The 22,564-nt window shown below is 36.5% G+C and overlaps 3 protein-coding genes across 4 annotated transcripts; 2 read left to right on the forward strand and 1 right to left on the reverse strand.

Annotated features, from left to right (window-relative positions):
* Positions 1–325: 325 nt before the first annotated feature.
* On the forward strand, positions 326–8,170 carry LOC132858631 (protein mono-ADP-ribosyltransferase PARP11-like). Its single transcript, XM_060888998.1, has 8 exons — positions 326–438; positions 819–974; positions 1,218–1,338; positions 1,434–1,509; positions 1,686–1,758; positions 1,871–1,998; positions 4,248–4,399; positions 5,037–8,170. The coding sequence occupies exons 1-8, from the start codon at positions 433–435 to the stop codon at positions 5,351–5,353; spliced, it is 1,029 nt and encodes a 342-aa protein (XP_060744981.1). The 5' UTR covers positions 326–432; the 3' UTR covers positions 5,354–8,170.
* A 1,025-nt stretch (positions 8,171–9,195) lies between these two features.
* LOC132859157 (protein mono-ADP-ribosyltransferase PARP11-like) lies at positions 9,196–12,884 on the forward strand. Its single transcript, XM_060889790.1, has 7 exons — positions 9,196–9,351; positions 9,424–9,538; positions 9,676–9,751; positions 9,853–9,925; positions 11,519–11,652; positions 12,191–12,348; positions 12,425–12,884. The coding sequence occupies exons 1-7, from the start codon at positions 9,241–9,243 to the stop codon at positions 12,688–12,690; spliced, it is 933 nt and encodes a 310-aa protein (XP_060745773.1). The 5' UTR covers positions 9,196–9,240; the 3' UTR covers positions 12,691–12,884.
* Positions 12,885–13,183: 299 nt separating this feature from the next.
* Positions 13,184–19,217, reverse strand: pyroxd1 (pyridine nucleotide-disulphide oxidoreductase domain 1). 2 transcript variants are annotated; one of them, XM_060889788.1, is made up of 13 exons: positions 18,955–19,217; positions 18,683–18,781; positions 18,500–18,580; positions 17,953–18,072; positions 17,629–17,757; positions 17,184–17,257; positions 16,566–16,747; positions 16,317–16,387; positions 16,123–16,225; positions 15,783–15,895; positions 15,031–15,153; positions 14,578–14,715; positions 13,184–14,074 (listed from the first exon to the last, which is right to left on the reverse strand). In XM_060889788.1, the coding sequence occupies exons 2-13, from the start codon at positions 18,764–18,766 to the stop codon at positions 13,826–13,828; spliced, it is 1,467 nt and encodes a 488-aa protein (XP_060745771.1). In that variant the 5' UTR covers positions 18,767–18,781; positions 18,955–19,217; the 3' UTR covers positions 13,184–13,825. The 2 variants fall into 2 exon arrangements, with proteins under 2 accessions (XP_060745771.1, XP_060745770.1); XM_060889787.1 differs by having other exon boundaries at positions 16,317–16,390.
* Positions 19,218–22,564: the final 3,347 nt, after the last annotated feature.

The raw sequence follows: 22,564 nt of genomic DNA on the forward strand, positions 1-22,564 counted from the left end.
TGAATGAATGAATGAATGAATGAATGAATGAATGAATTGTTGCACACTATGCTACAATAAATGTCCCCCTACCCTTCAAATGTTCATTTTGAAATATGTAAGTACGGGTTGCACAAATGAACAATTTAAGTAGTGTAAAATCTCACACAAAAGCTCATACATTTCACCAATCTGTGTTATTTTATATTACGTTCGTACATCCGTGTGTAGACGGATTATTTTTCGCATCCAGCTCAAAACTAACTACAATCTCGAGCTTGAAATTCAGCGCGTGGACTCTGACACGCCCCCTTCCACCCCTCCTTGTGTAAGCGCCTTGCGTCAACGGATGACGTATGCGGAAGTTTAAAAAAACAATAACAACTGAGCTTCTGGGGAAACAGAAACCGAACCTAAATAATGATGACAGAATTGGGATATTATTGCATTTAAATGAAGGTAAATGTGTATACATTGGTGGTCAGATCATAGCAATGGAATCAATAACAAATACAAATACAATAAATATATATATACATGTAGCCAGACAAAATAACAATCGGTGTAAAGTTGAATCAGCGATTATATATATATATATATATATATATATATATATATATATATATATATATATATATATATATATATATATATATATATATAAAGTGTATCATATAGAATAGTGTATCTCATCCATGTATCCTATGTTTAGACCCCATTGTTAAAGATGCCAGGTTATGCTGTTGTATACTGGATATATACATATTAAAACAACAGGACATTTAAATCCAGCTGTTTGCTACTAAATCCAGATGTCTGATGTTTGTCTTTTGGCACAGATGCATTGCTCCGTAACTGACAAGTGTGTTCAGCATGTTCAGCAACTGTGTCCCAAAAACAATGATGAGGAATCCTGTGAGGAGGAGATGGATACATCTGAGCCTAACTGGCATTGGTTTTACTTGGCTGAATGTGGAGTGTGGCATATGTTTGAGGTAGGTGTCTGTAAGAGAGCTTGATTGTAGTTATCGTGTGTCTGGAGAGCATCACGGTTTCCTGCTTGAACACATAATCAAAGTCTTCGGTTCGTGCTGAACTTTAGTAGACATGTTACTACAGAGGATTTACAAAACCTAGGTGGCCGGGAGATATACCAGATATACTGGTTGATGCTGGTTTATAAACGAACACTTGCATATCCTTTGTTTGACAGCTGCACTCTTTTGTGTTCCCTGTAGATTGATCCCAGTGCAGGATGTTCGGTGACCAGCGAACAGATTGAAACAAACTACAACAGGAATCAGCATGGGTCCATGGATTTCTATACACCTAAATATAGTTACAGATTAGATTTTTCAGGTGGCATTCCAAAGTGCATACTTAACACAGCTATCTGAAATCTCCTGCAGATAATGAAGGAGATCTGACATGTCTCATATGCCTTTTATTTGCAGTTATGAAGCAAATCAACGTCACGACTGGAAAACAGAGACCGATAAAAAGGGCTCTACATTCTGCCACTGGATTTAGGTAAATCATGTATGCAAAACAGGCAGAAGTTTCTTTTTTTCGTTCATTGTTTATCTATCTATCTATCTATCTATCTATCTATCTATCTATCTATCTATCTAAAATTTGTTGTTCTCTATATAGCATAACATGCAGTCAGTGCATTGACATTGATGGCTTTATTTATTTGTGCTCAGATTTATCTGTGATAACCTGGCTCTGCCAGTCCCTTGTCACTGGGAGAGAGTTAACACAGATGAGCCATATCAGGTATTATAACATCTCTATAAAATGTGGTAACATTCCGCTGAGCAAGAGCATAGCACACATAGAAAGAATTGCATTCTTTTCTTAATATCCACCTTGTGTCTCTGTCCAATAGCTCATCCCTCTATGCAGAGACACATTTGAATACAAAGAGGTGGCCAGGCTGTATGAGAGGACCATGTCTCAACCTATAAAATCCATTCAGAGGATACAGAACCTGGACCTGTGGGAGTTTTTCTGCAGGTGTACACCTCTGGTCTTTTATGTCAATGCTTTCAGCACATTTCCACACTTCTTTTCTTACATATTATATGTTACATGATACTCACCAGTAGAGATAATGGCTGTAGAATGGTCCTCATAACAGCATCGTCAGATAGCACCTGTTAAGAAGTACAATGAAACATTAGCAAATATAACAAATATATTGGCATTAAGTCAATGGACAATGGAATAAAATGCAATGAGGTAAGATAAGTGGTTGGGTGGTTTGATGGAGCCATCTTTATTTACAGCAATCTGGCAATATTATATATATATGTATACAGTTGTATGAAAAAGTTTAGGAACCCCTGACAATTTCCATGATTTTCATTTATAAATATTTGGGTGTTTGGATCAGCAATTTCATTTTGATCTATCAAATATAAGGGGTGGAGGGGGGCGTGTCAGTAATATTTCAGTAGTAAATGAGGTTTATTGGATTAACAGAAAATGTGCAATATGCATCAAAACGAAATTAGACAGGTGCATAAATTTGGGCACCCTTGCCATTTTGTTGATTTGAATACCTGTAACTACTTAGCACTGATTAACTGGAACACACAATTGGTTTGGTGAGCTCATTAAGCCTTGAACATCATAGAAAGGTGCAGCCAATTGCAAGTTGTTGTTCTCTTTGACTCTCCTTCTGAAGAGTGGCAACATGGAGGCCTCAAAACAACTCTCAAATGACCTGAAAGCAAAGATTGTTCAACATTATGGTTTAGGGGAAGGGCCAGAAGTGGCAGGCCATGTAAAATATTGGAGAGGCGAAGGTGAGGGATGGTGAGAACGGTCAAAAACAGCCCACAGACCACCTCCAAAGACCTACAACATCAACTTGCTGCAGATGGTGTCACTGTGTATCGTGCAGCAATTCAGCACACTTTGCACAAGGTGAAGCTGTATGGGAGAGTGATGCAAAAGAAGCCTTTTCTGCACACACGCCAAAAATCTTAGTCACTTGAGGTATGCAAACGCACATTTGGACAAACCAGCTTCATTTTGGAATAAGGTGCTGTGGAGTGATGAAACAAAGATTGAGTTATTTGGTCATAACAAGGGGCGTTATGCATGGCAGCAAAAGAACACAGCATTCCAAGAAAAACACTTTCTACCCACACTAAAATTTGGTGGAGGTTCCATCATGCTGTGGGGCTGTGTGGCCAGTGCCGGTACTGGGAATCTGGTTAGAGTTGAGGGTTGCATGGATTCCAGTCAATATCAGTCACAAAGTTGAAGTTACTGTTAGCTGGATATTTCAATAAGACGACCCAAAACACTGCTCCAAATCTACTCGGGCATTTATGCAGAGGAACAAGTACAATGTTCCGGAATGGCCGTCCCAGTCCCCAGACCTGAATATCATTGAACATCTGTGGGGTGATTTGAAGCGGGCTGTCCTTGCTCGGCAATCATCAAACCTAACTGAACTGGAGATGTTTTGTAAGGAGGAATGGTCCAAAATACATTAATTCAGAATCCAGACACTCATTACAGGCTACAGGAAGCGTCTAGAGACTGTTATTTCTGCTAAAGGAGGCTCTACTAAATATTGATGTGATTTTTCTGTTGGGGTGCCAAAATTTATGCACCTGTCTAATTTCGTTTTGATGCATATTGCGCATTTTCTGTTAATCCAATAAACCTCATTTTACTACTGAAATATTACTGTGTCCTTCAGTTATTTGATAGATCAAAATGAAAGTGCTGATCCAAACATCCAAATATTTATAAATGAAAATCATGGAAATTGTCAGGGGTTCCTAAACTTTTGTATACGACTGTATATATATATATATATATATAAAGAACTTACAACAGTAAATGATATGTAAAAATGTCTCACCAGATTCTTTTCTCTTTTTTCTGCTAAAAAAAAACCAGCAAGCTATCAAGAAACCTCAAAGCTGTCTGTCCAGGGAAGGTAATCTGGAAATTTCAAAGGAAGCACTTTTTTGTTTTACGTACAGTTCTATTTAATAAGACTAGAGGCTCCTTTCAAAAATGGCAAATTAATATCTCACAGAAAGCTTGCAGCGTTGCATACTCTCTGAACTGTGCTGTTATGGAAATTTAATCAACAGTCAGAATCAAGAATTCTACAGTGCTGTAGTATAAATTGTAAATAATGAGTGTAAATATTTGAAAATTATTTTTGACATTATTGTTTGTTAGAGGGCACATTAAAGTTTTTGCTATTGTTTTTTTATTTTTTTTTTCTGTCAAAGGAAAAAGGCCCAGCTGAGAAAGATAAAACGTATTAATGACATCGATGAGAGGATGCTCTTTCATGGGACAGGTCACAGTAACATCCAGGCTATTTGTACATACAACTTTGACTGGCGACTTACAGGAAGTCATGGTGACGTCTATGGAAAAGGTAAATTATTTCCTGTTTTTGTTCATGAAAACACATATGAATATACAGAGAAAGAGAGAGATAGAGTCCCTCTGAAACTACCAGAATGGCAAAGCCAATTAATTTGTTTCTGTGGTACGTCATAAACATATATGCTATACACATTTGGGTGTAAGGTCAAAAGAAGCATATGACATGTGAGTTTATGATTTGAGCTAAACCATCCAATTTTTAGGTGAGCGAAAATATATGAAAAGATAAGTCTTTTCTAATTGCTTCTGATAACTGCATCAAGCCTGTTTCAAAACTCATTTCCTCACCAAATTTTTGGTTGCTACTTTGGTGATTTTTTTACTCCAGCCTCCTTTTCCCCTGATGACATTGTGCTGGCAGTGTGTTTTGGGTCATTGTCTTGCTGAATTATGAAGTTCCTCTTTTCCTAATTTGGATGCAAATTAATTTCAGGGTTTTAAATTTCAGATTTTATTTCCATGCATTTATATGTATAGATGTAAAAAAAAAAAAACATAGACCTGAGCTCTTTCTGTAGGATTAGTTTATGGTTTCATTTACTTTGATTTACTGTTTGCGGCAGGAGGAGTATTTTCAGCATTAGATGAGTGTTGTGTTTATCTTTGTGTTCTCTCTTTCTCCACAGGAAGCTATTTTGCTCGTGATGCCAAGTACTCCAGCAAGTTCTGCCACTCCACCAGCAAACATAACTTCACACTGCAGAGACACGGCCTGGCACCGCCCATATTCCAGACTGACCCACCATATAAGTGCATGTTCCTGGCACGGGTGTTAGTAGGGGAATACACAGTAGGTCACCCACACTTCTGTCGCCCGCCTTCGAAAGACCTGAGCATCGCCAACTTCTTTGACAGCTGTGTGGACGATATGGTCAACCCGAAGATCTTTGTAATATTTGACAGCAATCAGATCTATCCTGAGTACCTTATCGAATTCTACTGATGAAGAGGCAGAGGACAAATTGGACTAGTCATTTTAATGAAGAAACAGGAATGGTTGCTTTAAAGAAAACAGCAAAGCCCTAGTATGAAGAGCCATGACTTGTCTGTGTCAGTGCCAAAGTTGAAGTGTGTACATGATGACAATGACATAGGACAGGAAACGTGGGCTTCAAATGCATACTAGGGTGTCCCAGCTCCAGTTCTGGAGGCTAGAGTCAAGCACATTTATCCCTTATTCAGAATAGTTATATATTCAAGTTTTTTTTAGGGGGGGTGGATTTCTCCCCATTTCCTTCAGTTTGGCCTGGCCAGTTGCCACCCAATAGATAACTCTCACCTATCACAAGGCTCATCAGCTACCCGCCAATATGTGTGGGGCAAATGTGCTTCATTTTAAGCCAGCCTCCTCATGTTAATGCTGCTCATGCTGTGTCTCAGAGCAGCATAACACACTCGGAGGAAAGCATCGTCATCACTCTTCTGCAGACATGACCTCATAGCTACCCGTGATTGGCTAGAGTCTCTGTGATTGACAAGGAGAGAGGTTATGCCATCCCTCCCACTCAGCAAGCATGGCAAGCATGGATGATTGTTTGGGATTAGAACCCATATTCCCAAATGACAGGGCACACACTTTTCAGTTGCACCTCTCGGGACGCATTTACATTTACCACATTTGACAGACACTTATCCAGATTGACAGAAATGCTCTGTGGTGCCCACTGAAAATACACTTATATACATTGAGTAGATGTCTGAGCAGGGACATAAGCAGACTGTACTGTACTGTATGCCTCCACTTGTGCACCTTTGACATGTAAATCATATTCTATCCATGCTCTTATTAGGGCTGCACAATAATGGCTTAAAAGATCATTGCAGTTATTTTGCTCAATACTGAAATCAGAATGGTCACTATAAGTATGTGGATACCTGACCATCACATCTATATGTGGTCCTTCCTCAAACTGGTGCTATAACTGGTACAATAAGATTTCCTGTGCACATGAAGAGATGATTTGCCAAAGTTAATAGGGAAAAACTTTAGTGCTTAGGATGAACTCTAATGGCAATTAAATACCAGGATCCCTCACCTGACATTAATACTTGAACCTCACTAAAGCTCTTGTGACTAAAAGGGCACAAATCCCCACAGTCACATTCCAGAATATACTGTAGTGTGAAGCCTGACCAGAAGAGTGAAGTTTATGATAACAGCAAATGGGGAACAAATACTGAGTTGGGATTTTCAGCAGTCACATATGGGTCTGATGGTTAGGTGTCAACATAATTTTGGCAATACAGTGTATATAATTATAGTGCCCTCATACAATTGGCTATTATATTATATTATATTATATTATATTATATTATATTATATTATATTATATTATATTATATTATATTATATTATACTATTTGTATGATGGTCTGGGAAAACCTAGCAGAGCTCACTGTGGCTGAATTCTGGATTTGTCCAAATTATTTATTTATTTGTTTGTTTGTTTGCTTATTTATTTAATATTTTATTAGTTCTAGATTATAAGTATTTAATTAATATACATATCACATTAGAGTGCAGCCAAATAGCTGTTTTAGATGCCAAAATTGTGACCATTATATAAATGATTATTGTGCAACTCTTTTTTCCATATAATTTCATGTCATTTGTTTTTTTTTTTTACCTACCTCACCATAATTCTACCTCATACCATGCAATTCTGCACATATCTCATTAAAAAAAGAATACCACAGTACATTTTCACTATAGTGCTTTTACAAATTGCCTGGTCAATGTACATCATAAAAACCATGAAACCATGGTTGACTTTTTTCAATGTTGATCTGCTGCTCAAGCATGTTTGTTCTGACCAGCATGGGAGAGCAAACAAACAATGCATCTATTCAATTTTAGATTTTTTTTACCCCACTTTTCCCATTGCATCTCTAATATACTGTATTTCAGTGATGTTAACTGTGTACAGTTTCTACACTATATGGCCAAAGTTTGTTGATACATTGACCATTGCACCCATATAGTCTGTGGAAGCATGCAGTTGTTTACACTGCATTCGTTTTCCTTCACTTGAACTAAGAGGCCCAGCTCTGTTTCTGCACAACAGTTTCTGACCTCACATCAGTGCCTGATCTCACTAATGCTTTTGTGGATGTATGGGCAAATTCCCACAGCCACGGACCTGGAGAGCCTTCCTGAAAATGTGGAGGTTATTATAACAGCAAGACACTTCTAAATCTGAAGTTTTATTATCCAGCAAGCATAAGAGTGTGTTGGCCTGGTGTCGTTAAACATTTGGTCATATATTGTACTTATCTAATGTCAGCTAAATCAAAAAGCATTGACAGATGTTTCTGTAAAGTAATGAAACTGACAGAAAGCAAAGGCACCTTTCAATCAAAGGAAATTGTTATGAAAGCACTGACCAAAACACTAAATAAATAATTGTATTACATAACTGAGGTTAGGATTGGGAGAACAGCAGGATGCGATGAGGCGTCAGTTCAAATCTGGAATCGTTTCAGATTTATTTCTCACTGGCTCATCTGATACTTTATTGTTTAAGTCCACTCTTCCAACCAGCGTAAATGGATTTCTACACAAACTGTGTGAAGGTCTGCAGATATGTTTCCCAATTTTGCTACTAAAATCATCATGTAATGCACATTTTAGTGTTTCCCATCAGATTTAATGCATGAAAAACATGTTGGTCTGTTGAGCTGAGTCATGTGTATTAGAGCAGAGAAACACGTTACATGAAATGTAGTAAAACACTGCAGTAAAGAGTCCAGTTGACCAGAATTGTTTCCCACCACTCTCCTTTAGCACCACTCACCTCTTCTGCTTTAATAATGACTTCAATCAAAAGTCAAATGACTAGCTCTGAGCTTTTAGTTACAGTAGTTACGGTTTTATGCTAGTGACTAGAAGGTTGTGCATTTAAATCCTAGCACTACCAGAAATCCTAGCACTACCACAAGACCTTTAACCCTCATCTGCTTGGTTCTACAGTATGTTTGGTGATATGTCTTCAGCCTTACTTGGCAATCCTTCTGCATAAGGAACACTATTTACTAAGTGACCACTATAGAAAACCTGTGATAGTGTACCTGAAGAGCTTCTTGAATGTGGTTACACTGATATTACATAACACAAAACAGCATGGTGTCTAAAAACAGTATAAATTGTATAGTCTTCATAGTCAACTACAGAATTATTGGCACCTATCCTACACATGTGCAAATGAAATGAATAATTAATAATGTGCATGAGTTTATTTTTTCTGTGAAACACTTTGCTATTACACCACTCACTTTTTGGGTGAGTCAATCAACATGGCACATCTTGTTTATCTTTTTTTATAACAACATTCTTGATCCATCATATTGTAAGGGCATGTCCCTTACAATAAACTTGTGTTTGTAACAGTAACGATGTTTAGGGGTGTCAATAATTTTGCCACAAAAAATATAAGAACATGAGTGATTTTTGATGAAGTTAAATAACTTTTATACGAGCATTTTTGTCTATAAAATAGCTGGCAATAATTCTGGAGATAAGTGTACATATTTAGATAGATAGATAGATAGATAGATAGATAGATAGATAGATAGATAGATAGATAGATAGAAGCTGCAGACTATGAACTCTGATTGTAACGATTTGTGTATATCTAGAAAAGGGAAGTTGTTAAGGGAAACAATAGCCTCTATTACAATGACACAGTTTGGACTGGAAAACACACAGGTGACGCTTCAATAAATGTTCCCTCCCTTCAGACAGGAGTGTCTGTTTGTTACTTTGGTTTTTACATAGTCCACGTTAAGTTGGCCCAACTGCATCAACAAGGAATCTTCTATTTATTTGCCATCATGTATGGTGGTTGGAAGGTAGGGTATAATGACACTGAACCTATGGACACTTCTGAATATTCCTCGTACTGGCACTATGAAGCGGAGTGTGGCATTTGGCACAGAACTGAGGTATAGTTTCATTTCAGTACCATTCAAAAACTCTTTCCTACCTGCTTTGCTAAAGCAAGTTTTCCTTTACAGGATGATCCAATAAACCCAATCAGCAGCTCAGATTTGGAAAGGCTTTACTTTAACAACCCATATGGAAATATTAATATCAACACAGCAGGAAGCAACGTCAGAATTGATTTTATTGGTAATGTCATTTCTCAGGCTATTATTTAAAACTTCCTATAGCTATTACAGTATATCTGTAATACAATATGGACCATAAATACAATAGACAATGAAAATAATATAAATAAATAAATAAATAAAATTGTCGACATACAGGGAGATTGAAGATCAACCTAAGGACAGGGCAGAAGCAAAAACTAAAGCGGTCTATATTCACTGAGCGTATCATCAGGTCTGTGTATTTACTAGTATTATTTGCTTATCTACACCATCTGATTTGTTGTTAACTTTTCAAGAAATGAAAGTGAAAATCCTGTATTTCTAATGAAACAGATGCAAATGTGCAGACAAGCCTCCATCTGTACCTGCGCACTGGGAGGAAATGGATCCTAACGCACCTTATAAGGTACAGCTTCCTATAATGGAAAAGCAAACTAGACATTTTTAGATTTTGTTACATCATACCTTGTCTGTAAATCATTTATAAGAGCATTTACAAAAGAAATTTTGTATTTATGAAAATCCTGTAGTTTTGGAAAAAACATTCATATCCTGCTATCATACAGTATGTGCGTGAAAATATATGCATAAGAAAATTAGCGTGAATCTTCAGATTTAAATCATGTAAATTTTAAAGTTACAGTACTGTTTAAAAAGCTTTATCTATGTAGAATATTAATGCACACATGTTGGGAGTATTTTTGTAAAACTCAGTCATGTTAGACACATTAATTAAAATAAATTTAAAAAAAATTATTTTAAATATTTGTCAAACCATTTTTTTTTACTCTACATCTAATTTAAATAGTCCAGAATTTTGCTCCAGATTTTGGGCTTCCAGGTGATGTTAGACTGTTAAATAATGTATATTTTATTGACATAGATCTAAGTAAAAATAACTTAATGGAGCTTTGTCTTTTATGAAGTTTTGTGGGCAATTGCAAATAAACTGTAATTTATGGGTGATTGGCATTCATCAACATGTGTACATGAGAACAAAGAAACTTAAAAAAAAATATATTTGTCGGGATTGTGCAAACATTTACACACAACTTTATTAAAAGGTTGATTTAGGGATTTAAAAAACTATTTTTTTTAAATAAAAAAAAGTATAATCCTCGTGAAGCTCAACAAGTGTAAGTCAAAATTCAATTTGAATACAATTTTGCATGCAGTGTTTAAACTGAATTATACTTTTAATCAGACACACAAACACTTATTTCTGAAGAACAAACACTAAGTCCTTGAAAACCTGAAAGTAAAAAATATTAACTAATTTTTTATAACCTACTGTGAATAATCTACTCATTGTTGTCTAGCCAAGTAGTGTAGGTTTGTGGGTAATGTGCCTCAAGCCTCGGTGAGTGCAGCTCTGGGTTTGGAGTCAGCTTCCGTTCAAACAATGGATCCCTCGATTCTCATCACTAGTCTCAAACATCCACTGTGCTGACTGTGCTGATATAATGCCAACAAGGGGGCACTCAATCCTACACAAGCTACAAAACCTAACAAGCATTCTAGTTTAAAATGCCTAAAATGCCTTAAAATGCCTAGTTTAAAATGTCAATCCACTATAGCAATAAGCCCACAAAGTTACTTTCTAGGTGAATAACAAACAAGTGACAGACATAACTTAGATAAAATTCATGATTTAACTGATAAAAATATACAAATTGTGTGTAGTAGGGTGCAGATTTTGGAATGTTAAAAGTAATGGAGGGTTGGCAATAGAATGTATTTCAGTGGAAATCATGCTCATTGAGCAGTGACAAACATCAGATTACTGGGTTCTGATGAAGTGTTATATGGGATATACTGAGCAGCGTTGGATGCTATGACAAAACATTTGTGGACACCAGACCATCACATTCATTTATAGTTGTAGCCCTCAAACTGTTGCCACAAAGTTAGAAACACACAGCTCTAAAGAACGACTTTGTACACTTTAATTCATTTTGTAAATGTCATTCATCAAATAATGTCTCCCCTTCTTTTCCAGGCTTTTGCTGTGAACTGGCAATCAAGTGAGTTTAAGGAAGTAGAAAAATACGTCCGAGACATTGGTCTACTCAAGGAACCCCTGAAGGTTATCTACAGAATACAGAATGCTGACCTTTGGGAGCTGTACTGCAAGTAGGTACAATATCAGTCAAGTTGTGACAAACCTGTTCATTAAAAGGCTTTCTTTATTTTTTATTATTTTGTACAAATTTAGATCTTTCACAATCTGGGTCCTGGAGCATGAAAAGCCTGTATGCAATTCACTAAGTTCAACTCATTAGCTAATAAACAAGAAGGATAGTGGTCTAGGACAAGGACTCACAAACAGTTTTATAATAATAATGATCTCACACACTTACACACGCATGCACACCACACACACACGCAAACTTTCAGAGTTGCAGTGACAAAAAAAAAGAGTTTCAAGATTCATGATCCAGCTTCACTTTTTCAAAGCCAAAGCTCGAGCACTCGTTGACTTATTCTCCTAAAAACTAAATGAAAACTGCTTGGTTGTAGAAACGATTAAATTTACAGTGAAAATTAAATATAATTATGATTAGAAAAATCATAACAATAAAAATATTTACTCAAACTATTATTTCAAAACTTTTTACAGGTATTCTATTTTGCCATTATCTTTATTGTATATTAAATCCTTTTCCTGTAGGAAAAAATCCCAGCTGATGAAGATAAAAGGTCAGTCAGACATTGAAGAACGAATGCTCTTCCACGGCACAGGCAAAAACAATTTGCATAATATTTGCTTGTACAATTTTGACTTCAGACTGTCTAACTCAAAAAGGGATGGTCACGTTTTGGGCAAAGGTTAGTCGGGTTTGATATTTTTTTGTCCTCATACTATATTTGGTTATTATTACAAAAGTTATACATTTTCTTCTAGGTACATACTTTGCCCTACATGCAGCGTATGCAGACCACTACAGTAAAGCTCGTAGCCAACGAGGTGACAACACACATATAATGTTCCTCGCACGTGTGATTGTTGGGAAGTCCACACTTGGACATCCGGATTTCTACAAACCTGATGGTGATCAAAATGAAAATATACATGACAGCTGCGTTGACAATACCTTATATCCTAGGATTTTTGTTGTCTTTGATCCTAACCAGATATATCCTGAGTACGTGCTGGAGTATGGAGGGTAATAGGGTGAGAAAATGATTGTGGAAAACAGAGACATTATTGGTCTGTTGATTTTGGGCTATAGAAGGTAGGAACAAATCTTTGTCATTTAGCTTTATTTAGCTTCTGTTAAAGTTTAATAGAATAAATAATAGTGCTGGAGACACTAATATTACATAAGTGAATATTGTAGACTTAAAGACAATTTTTTTGGCATAGTTACTACAAATTTCTTACTCACAAAGATCTAGATAAGAATCTATCATGAGTGAGTAGCAGCAACGGTTAGCTTTTAATGGTTAAATATTAATGATTTTTTGTCCTGGCCCACACTTCTGCTGTGTCACAGCTGTTGTAGGAAGAAAATATTGACTATCACGCTGCACTTTTAACTTTTTAATATTTTAATCAAAACTTCCCTTTCTGTCTGCTCTAGCTCCTTCTGGTCCACATAAAGCATAAGAGAGGATATGCCCAAGACGCCTGTTATGATTATAAACCTTAACTACAGCATGATGAGTGGCTCAACTATGGTCATTTATTTTAATTGTTAACATCAATTGAAATTTACATCCAATTTTATTTAATCAGGTAAAATATGCGAAATCAGAAAGGTATGTTCAAAATGAGGTCCAGGACAATGAATTCAGCCAACTAAACAGATAATAATAACTAACTAAATGTGTAATTTGCGGATAAGTCAATTTATAAAGGAGTTAATATAGAAATGATTTTCAATACTGAGGTCCACCATGTTACTCATAAGATGCTACTTAATACTTCTGCAAATGCAGGCAGAGGCAAATTGCCATTCACATGGAAATCTCTACAAGTTTTCACCTGTCCCACAAATAAGCCCACCCCCATTACTATATATGATTAGCAAGTAAACTTATAAAGAACAGGTCAGAGCTGAGCAACTCTGTTCCACTTGGGGCAAAGCCTATTTCCAAGAAGGAAATACCATCACTGGAAACCAAGGCAATTGAAATATTGGCAATATAAGTTACCTTTGAAAAACAAATCTTTGAAACGATATGGCAGCTTTAAACAACTCAAATACAGGTAAATTAAAATGATGTTGCACTTTATATTTAGGATTTTATATATATTATAATGAATTATAAAACTAATGTACAGGATCCTCAGCATTGTTAGTCAGTCAAAGTAGTCCTCAATGTCAATGTTGGGGTTAAGCAACTCTGCCCCATAGGATGACAAATCCATCTGGTTGAGAATGAGATTCTCAAAGGTCTCTTCCAGGTCAGTCTCTCCAATAAGGACAGCCCCCACCATACGGCCTTGACTCAACACCACCTTCACATATTCCATGCCTTTAGTGCAACGCACCAGCAGCTCATGATCCAGGCCCAGGCCCTGAGCATTAAACTTTCCCAGCAGCACCACCTGTAGGATATAAAACAAATAAATCCAACAATGTTCCACTGTGCAAAAATCATATAATTCTTCATAACTGAAGCCAATAAAGAGGTATTAAAAGTTGTTTATGTATGATTAGGAGAGTATGGTTTCTACCTGATAAATCACTACAAATTGTGTCACTTTAGTCCAGACAAACTGTTAAAACTTTCTACTCTGGTCTACTACAGGTACTAATAATAATATGATGAACTATCTACAGGGAGTTAGACTTGTCCGTTGACAATTTGGACAACACTCCAAAATGTCTGATGCAAATATGGTAGACATGGAATGATTTCAAACATGGCACTTTGCTAAGACACATGGAGTAAAACAGCAATGACTCAAAAACCAGGACTGTAAAATGACTGAGAAACAGGGAATAAGTAAAACATTATGTGAGAGGTGTACTGTGACAGGGAGAGAGAGAGAGAGAGAGAGAGAGAGAGAGAGAGAGAGAGAAAAAATAATATGTGAGCACTAATCACCTTGTAGTTGAAAAACTTGGTCATGTGTGAAAACAGCTCGAAGCAGAAGTCCAGCTCAATGGCCTCCTCCAGCTCATGGGCTGCTATACAGCGTGCAGCATAGAAGCCCATTTGACGTGCCTGAGTCCATAAGCGCATCTGCCACATGGGGGCACAACAGCCACAGTGAACATGAGACTCAATGCCACCAAACAGCACTTGATATGTAACAGTAAAGTGCTTATGATTTAAATTTTTATGGCAGGGACCTATGATTTGAATATGATAAAATTTAAGATGAGTATTCATGCAGACTAGAAAAGTAGATGTTAGAAAAGTAATATTTTTTGTATCAATCCTCCAAATTACTGAGCACATCAAACAGAATTACACACAGGCAATAACTACACAAAGTAATGTGTGCATGTACAAATGAACTAATGTGCAGGTGAATTAATTAATTAATGAACAAACCTGCTGCCAAAGGGGACTAGGCTCCCAACCTGCACTGCACACATCTCCAGCTGCATACACATCTGCTTCAGATGTCCGCATGCACTCATCAACTTTCAACCCACGATCTTTTGCCAGCTCAAACTGTATTCATCCAAATAAATAAATAAATAAAAAGCACACATTTAAAATTAATTTTCCAACATGTTTTATTTATGAAGAATATTTATATTTTTAATATTTATGAAGAAACACAGGTCTGTGGGGACTAGAGGGTGACACGGGAGTGGGTTTTCAAACCTCTTCCGTCCGATCCCAATCTGCAAAAAAACTGGGGAAAATCCCATCCTGTCCCAATCCCAGAAGAATGACTCCCATTCCTTCCCACTCCCGTGTTTTTTTTTTTTTCCCCATTGATTTAACCAGCCAAACCAAAACAAACAGATTATATTTTTTATTTATATCAAAGGTATATTTGTGTATTCCCGGTCCCGCCCACTCCCGCTGACATTTTTTCCTGTCCCGTTCCAGTCACGTGATTAATAGTGATTTTGTTTCCCATCCCACGGGATTCCCCCCGTCCCGTGTCAGCCTCTAGTGGGGACAAGAGGGAGCTGTGACTTTAGCAGTGTGTCAATCACAAATCTACAAAGGTTTCTATATCTATACACTATATATCTACAGACAACAAACGTTGCAACTATCTTTTTTCCTTCTTTCGCTGACAGGAGGGCTGGGTGATTTAAATGTATGTAACGTGTCTCAGTACTTACATTATTACCATGAAGAAAAGGATCGCTATTTGGGATAACACCTGTAGCACTGATTATAAAGTCGCAGCCATAGACCTTCCCATTGGTTAACTGTGCATAAACTGGCCACACACCTACGGAAAGAGTTTTCAAATATTTAAGGTACCTGGTGTACTTTAAGACTTGTCAATAACTCTACAATCTGCAATTACTAGAATGTCTGTGTAGTTTTAATAAAATTACACAGGTTTTAATAAAATATTTTCACTGTGTCATGCTGTACTGTGATTTTTCAGATTATATATCCCTTTTGCACCTTACTGGATCACCTAGATATGATATAATGCTCAAATGATGTTACCTAAATCACTGTTCTTTGTATAGAATAGTGTTTGCATGAAGTCCTCATGGGAGTGGATTGCTTCAATCTCACACTCGTATTCTACATGAACGTTGTGTGATACCTGGAAAAAAAAAAGAGTGGAAGGAAGTTGTTCTTGATAAAAAAATATATATAGGTTATATGTTTTTATACAAGTTTGCACACATACACACCTCCTCTGCTCCTCTTAGACTGATGTCTTGATGCCAATCTGGACCTAAGGCACTACCAAGATCTGCTGCAGCTGGTGTGAAAGAACAAACATTAGTATAGTACATGCTGTGTGGTTTAAACATTTTCAACAACAGGAGTTACAAATAATTAAGACACACAAAGTTTTAGCAATTCTGAGGTTTCAATTTACGCCAGCTGTACGCTCAGCCTGATTGTTCATGTGTGATCAAATCTAGGTTTTAGTGTACCTGCTTTAGGTTTTGTAGCTTTGTCTGTGGTGTATCGTGCTCTCCTGCATTGCAATGTTTTCTCAGGCTTCTCCATCTCCAGTGAGGGGACGAGGAATTGAGCAGCTCCAGCATCAAAGAACGTATTCCCTATAGCCTTGTCCTTTATGGCCCAGATCACTTCACAGGCCTCCACTTCATAGCTACAGACACAAAAACACATCAAGTGTAGTAATAGATTCAACCACAAGAGAGCATAGAGTCTCTATGCTTTTATAGTGTACAACAATTTTAAACTCTGGAAGGTTTTTCCTGATCAACTGATTATTTAAACTAGATATGTTAAACCAGAGAACACAAAAAAGTCCAGTTGCAAGACGCAGGGAGTGCAGGGAGAATTTAGGAACAGAGCTGGGAAACACTGGGATTTGTAACAGTGACTTTAGTGCAAATGATTACAGATATAAACCCACCTACATACTTTATGCAATTAGTTCAGCATAACACATTTGTAGCTGCAATGGTATGCTATGCATACTCTAGTCTATGTTTAAACAATAGGTACGATCAAACATAACTGCCATTAGCTTGAATAAAATTGACATTAAACATTCTGGGAATCTGTAAACAGGAACTTACACCAATTCCAATGCAATTCCTCCATTCCCAACAACTAGCATGCGCTTAGCTTTGGAAAGCTGCTTCTGGAAATCCTGTAAATAGAAAATAAGATAAGTGTCTTATGTCTGTGATCAAATGTATTACACCCTTACATTATTTTTTATCCTAACATTTAAATACTTTGGAAATACGTAATCGTAAAATCCATTTATTTACAGATACAACAAATGTTAAAATAATAATCAACAAATAGCGATAGCGGAGTGTGATGCAGAGAGCTTTTACATTTATTAAAATTGTTTTAATCTGTTTATAATTGATTTATCGTTGCAGAATGTCTGTAAAATAAGTTAAAGATAATAGATAATCAGGTATGTGTGAATAAAGGTGTGTGTGCAAAAGTCACTGAGAATATGTCAGTAAAAATGGAAGTGATTGGGTCATTTCAACAGCCTGTCAGTACCTGGGCGCTATCTGTGTCTCGTATGCCCAGGACATGAGGGTTCTCCTTGATGACAAGTTTAGGTCTGGCACCAGTGCACACACAAAGCTTCTGGTAATGGACGTTATGTCCATCCTCAGTCTGCAGCACCTACATGCAAAAACTCATTAACATCGCTGAAGAGTTTTTGATAAATACTACTAATAATAATAATAATCATAATAATAGATGAGGTACCTATCCAGAGCACTTGTCATGTACATACACACCTTACAAAAATAATTACAATAGTACTATTAGCAACCTATGATAAATATAAAACACACACACAATCATTTGACTCACGTGCTGTTTTGCATGAAGACCTCTCACTGTTGAATGAATAACCTTCAAGTTAGGATACTTCTCCTCTAAAATGTTGGATGGCTGTTCTTCCACATCAAAGTCCTCCAAAGTCTTGGACACCTTTGAGAAAGATGTGTCACATCCTTATATTACACAGTCAGTATCTCTGAGTACGGAGAGAGTACTGATTTTAATCATCTGATCCTTGAGAATATGAGGGACCTGCTACATAGAATTAGATTATAGACTTATTATTGAGATGCAGGAACATCAGGTGCAGTGATCTGTAATACACCTGAGCTGTCAGTATGTGAAAGTTATATGAATATTAATTTATATATATATATATATATATATATATATATATAAATATATATATATAATATTAATGCTGTTACCTATGCTGACATGAATATAAGAGTTTAGGTTTCTATTAAGTTAATGCAATACTGTTGACATTGGTGCACTGTGTGATGAGTGTCTTGGTTGCTTATGGATGAAATATTTATTCACCTGTATTTTTCACTGATTTTAAAAACGGACCTACCTGTCTTAAATTAGTCACAGTCTTTACCAGTGGGGCAGCGGTGAGAAGAGCAACTTCCTCCTTAGGAAACTGGAAGGCCAGCTGGACAGGAGCAAAGAACATAATGAGACATGGTTAGATGGAAACAAACAAATACAAAGCATAAACAACAGCTCACTATAAAGTCAAGGCGGATCAATTTACCTGTTCCGCACAGGTGACCCCTGAAATTCCTCCACCTACGACCACAAATCTGAAGTGTTTCTCTGCCAGGGAGCTTCCTGCCATACCACTCGAATACACCTACACATATCCGTATAAAAACACACACACACACACACACACACACACACACACACACACACACACACACACACACACACACGTTTATGTTTTCTGTTCTAAAGTGGAGTTTCTTGTCCTAGTCGTCCATCGGTTTGTTACTTTTCTCTTTATACAGTTTCTACAAAACTTACTTTAACAAAGCTGTTTGATGAATTGGACGCTTATTTACTGCCACACAGCGCATGCGCAATAAGTCTGAGACTAAAGGGTCCACTATAGGACACATAAAACCTCACATAGTGTGTTGTCGCTGTACCTCATACCCTGAGTAGTGCACTTATACATGTTATCACTTATAAATGACTTCATTTAGAATAAGTCATTTAGAATGTAACACAAAGATCACGCTTCGTTTTCCAAAACATTCACGACTTCCGTCTATTTACATCAGCGCACTACGGCAGCCGACGAGGCTCCAAACACATACGGTACTAAAAATGAATTGGATATTGAGCCGAGATTTTTTTTTTCTTTTTTCTTTTCTTTTCTTTTTTTTTTTTTTTTTACTTTTTTTATTTGTTTTTTTTTTTTGAGAACGAAAAAAGGGAATTTACAGAAAATACAGCATATAAAGTATGAAGTTGTTTAAAAAATAAAATGATTAATATAAATATACCATCATATTATATTTTAAGCAAATACCACAGGTTATTAAAAAAAAATAAATAAATATCTGTAATTGCCACAATATTCTGTTCTGAGTCTTGACTGTTTCAAAGTATCTCTTCTCTTCATTGTCTTCCATTATAATGTCAAGTGCAATATAAAATAATCAGGTTATATTAAAATATGATTATAATATAAATGAAATATTTGTATCTCTTTGTATTTATAGTATAATGAACTGCATAGATTCTAAATGTTGAGCTGTCTTTGTTGACTGTAAAATGATCATATTTACCAACAAATTATCCAAATTTGGTAAGGTCATTTTTGTCAGGAAAAGGAACCAAAGGCAAACATTTTTATTATTTAAAAATAAATGAGGAGCTGAACATAAAATTTGGTCATACAAAAGGTTTGTTATGATTTTGACATTTTAAATGACTTTAATAAACTGAATTAATCATAAATACTGCTGTATTGTTGAGTAAGAAGCATGAGCATTAAGCACCATCGCACTCATAATGGCACAAACACAGGTCTGTAGCCAACCTACATGCACCAACCTGGGGACAAAAACTTCCCCCTAGACTTCCCCCTAGACAGTGAGTAAATATAGCCATTTCTTTTGTATGCCTATGTTTATTAAAAAGTGATGTTAAACACTAGCCGTGAGGGCTCATGGGTATGCAAATGAGAGCCTGAAATTTAAATAAATCATCAAATTAACCTTTAACTCCACCCTGCCACGTCACACCTTCTCTCTCTCTCTCTCTCTCTCTCTCTCTCTAATAAGTAAAAGAAACATAAATCTGTAGCATGAGCATATTAATTTCCCTGAAAAGCGTGAACAGTCTTTACCCCCATCAGACTCTGAGAATGCTGATATTCAAGTCACAACATCCAAATTATTCCCAACCGTTACACACTAACTATTATCCACTAATTTATCATTGTCACTAACACTGCCTCTGTTAGACACACTTGGATTAAAAGAGAAACAGCGTAACAGCAGAATAGAAGTCAGTTTACTTTTGCCATAATAATTATACATACAATTATGCACAAATTATGATCACAAACAGTCTGGAGTGAGTCACGACAAGGTCGTCTATTACATGAAGACATTTTTAAGGAATGGAAGACCACCTGACAGGACACTGAAAGATTCTTCATCATTGTTATTAAATCTGTATTTTGGCATAAGAGATGGTGATCTTGTGTTTGACAATTGAAGGTTTGTGGAATTTATGACAGAAACTTTCATCAGTTTCAGACTCAGCCTGGACGACTGCCAGTAAGGTGGTGGTTATATGAGCCATGCCCCTGCTCCACAATCCTGATTGATTCATTCACATGACAACCATTTTCTTTGCATGTTTTATTTTTGTCCTTTATGGGCACAGCAGGCACGATTCCTACATGAAGCAGTTGTTCTACTTTGGCAATCGACACTAATGGACAAAAGATGCCGATGTATTAGATATGCTGTAACTGTGAGAAGTAATATGAATTTACAGTTGAATTTAAGTTTAAGGTAAGATTTATTTTATACTATAAACACAGACAGAGAAAAATAAAGCTCAAGTACAGGTAGATTTTAAAAATCCCTGTTTAAACAAATAGGTGCGTATTGTGGTGTTTTTTGATAATAACTTTTATAAAAGGGGATATGGATGAACAAATCACATTCGATATCATGTTCAGAAGAAATTACCATACAGTTATTATTTCCATCAATTATTCATTCATTCATCTTCTACCGCTGATCCGAACAACCTCGGGTCACGGGGAGCCTGTGCCTCAGGCGTCATCGGGCATCAAGGCAGGATACACCCTGGACGGAGTGCCAACCCATCACAGGGCACACACACACACTCTCATTCACTCACACACTATGGACAATTTTCCAGAGATGCCAATCAACCTACCATGCATGTCTTTGGACCGGGGGAGGAAACCAGAGTACCCGGAGGAAACCCCCGAGGCACGGGGAGAACATGCAAACTCCACACACACAAGGTGGAGGCGGGAATCGAACCCCGACCCTGGAGGTGTGAGGCGAACATGCTAACCACTAAGCCACCGTACCCCCTTCCATCAATTAATTTATCCCTAAATAAACATCACTATTATAATTTTGATGTTGAAGGGAATGACAATAAACTCTTGATTCTTCAAAGAAAATATCCATAAGAATACAACAGTGCACCAGTGACATGTGTGCACCTGAACTTAAATCAGTATTACTCGTAATTACTATTATATATATTCCAGGATAAAATAAACCCATCTATCCTGTTTTGCACTAAACATTTCGATGTGTGATATATTCTGAATTTTCTGTTAAGTACTCATATGTTGTTGTATAGTGAACCATATTTGATGGAATGGGTCTTATTGTGTATTAGCATTGCTTGGCATGTTTAAAGTTAATTACATTTGATTCTACTTACTGTTTAACAGCAGACTGAACTCATTTCATCATAGACCTGTTTTATTTTGAGCTTTGTCTTATAAGCAAGGGTTTACTGTATGATCAGATAAACAGGATTAGAGGTGAATTGGTCATTGGTGACTAATGTTTTCAGCATAAAAAAAGTGACACAGTGTTGGTAAGCGTTTACTTCTCCACACATTCATGTAAACAAGGGCAAATTCAAGGGCCATGATACAGCAGCAGACACTTTTTTGAGATAATTACAGACCAAAAGCATCATATGTTTGCAGATTTTGTTCAACACTTGTACAATACTTAAGCGAGCACACACGCACACACACACACGCACACACACACGCACACACACACACACCACCTCCAAAACCTTTGTTTTCTTTGCTGTTTATTTATTCTAGTGTGAATAATTAAAGCTAAAACAACATCTTCCAAAGTCTCTAAAGGTTTTAAATGCTTTAAATGTAAATTATTTTGTGTGTTAGATTTCACTGTAGTTCACTGTAAATTATACTTAACTCTATACTTTTAGAATGTGTTGTATATAGTAAGTTTCATATTGATACATGACTAATTAATGGTAGTTTCCATATATAAAAGGTATATTTAGAAACACTGCCAGAAACAATAATTTTTTTATTCATCTTTATGTTTATTTCTTTCTGATATATGTTTTCTTTAAT

Source organism: Tachysurus vachellii, chromosome 16 (genome assembly GCF_030014155.1).
Source record: "Tachysurus vachellii isolate PV-2020 chromosome 16, HZAU_Pvac_v1, whole genome shotgun sequence".
NCBI lineage: Eukaryota > Metazoa > Chordata > Actinopteri > Siluriformes > Bagridae > Tachysurus > Tachysurus vachellii.

Excerpts from the sequence above, each read along its gene's own strand:
- pyroxd1 (XM_060889787.1), bottom strand. The coding sequence starts at position 18,766 with ATGGCAGGAAGCTCCCTGGCAGAGAAACACTTCAGATTTGTGGTCGTA. Across the intron at positions 17,258-17,628 it reads GAGACACAGATAGCGCCCAG|GATTTCCAGAAGCAGCTTTC; the intron begins GTACTGACAGGC and ends TTCTATTTACAG. Across the intron at positions 16,226-16,316 it reads GTCTAAGAGGAGCAGAGGAG|GTATCACACAACGTTCATGT; the intron begins GTGTGTATGTGT and ends TTTTTTTTCCAG.
- LOC132858631 (XM_060888998.1), top strand. Across the intron at positions 1,339-1,433 it reads TTACAGATTAGATTTTTCAG|TTATGAAGCAAATCAACGTC; the intron begins GTGGCATTCCAA and ends TTTTATTTGCAG. Across the intron at positions 4,400-5,036 it reads TGGTGACGTCTATGGAAAAG|GAAGCTATTTTGCTCGTGAT; the intron begins GTAAATTATTTC and ends CTTTCTCCACAG.
- LOC132859157 (XM_060889790.1), top strand. The coding sequence starts at position 9,241 with ATGTATGGTGGTTGGAAGGTAGGGTATAATGACACTGAACCTATGGAC. Across the intron at positions 9,352-9,423 it reads GCATTTGGCACAGAACTGAG|GATGATCCAATAAACCCAAT; the intron begins GTATAGTTTCAT and ends TTTCCTTTACAG. Across the intron at positions 9,752-9,852 it reads TTCACTGAGCGTATCATCAG|ATGCAAATGTGCAGACAAGC; the intron begins GTCTGTGTATTT and ends CTAATGAAACAG.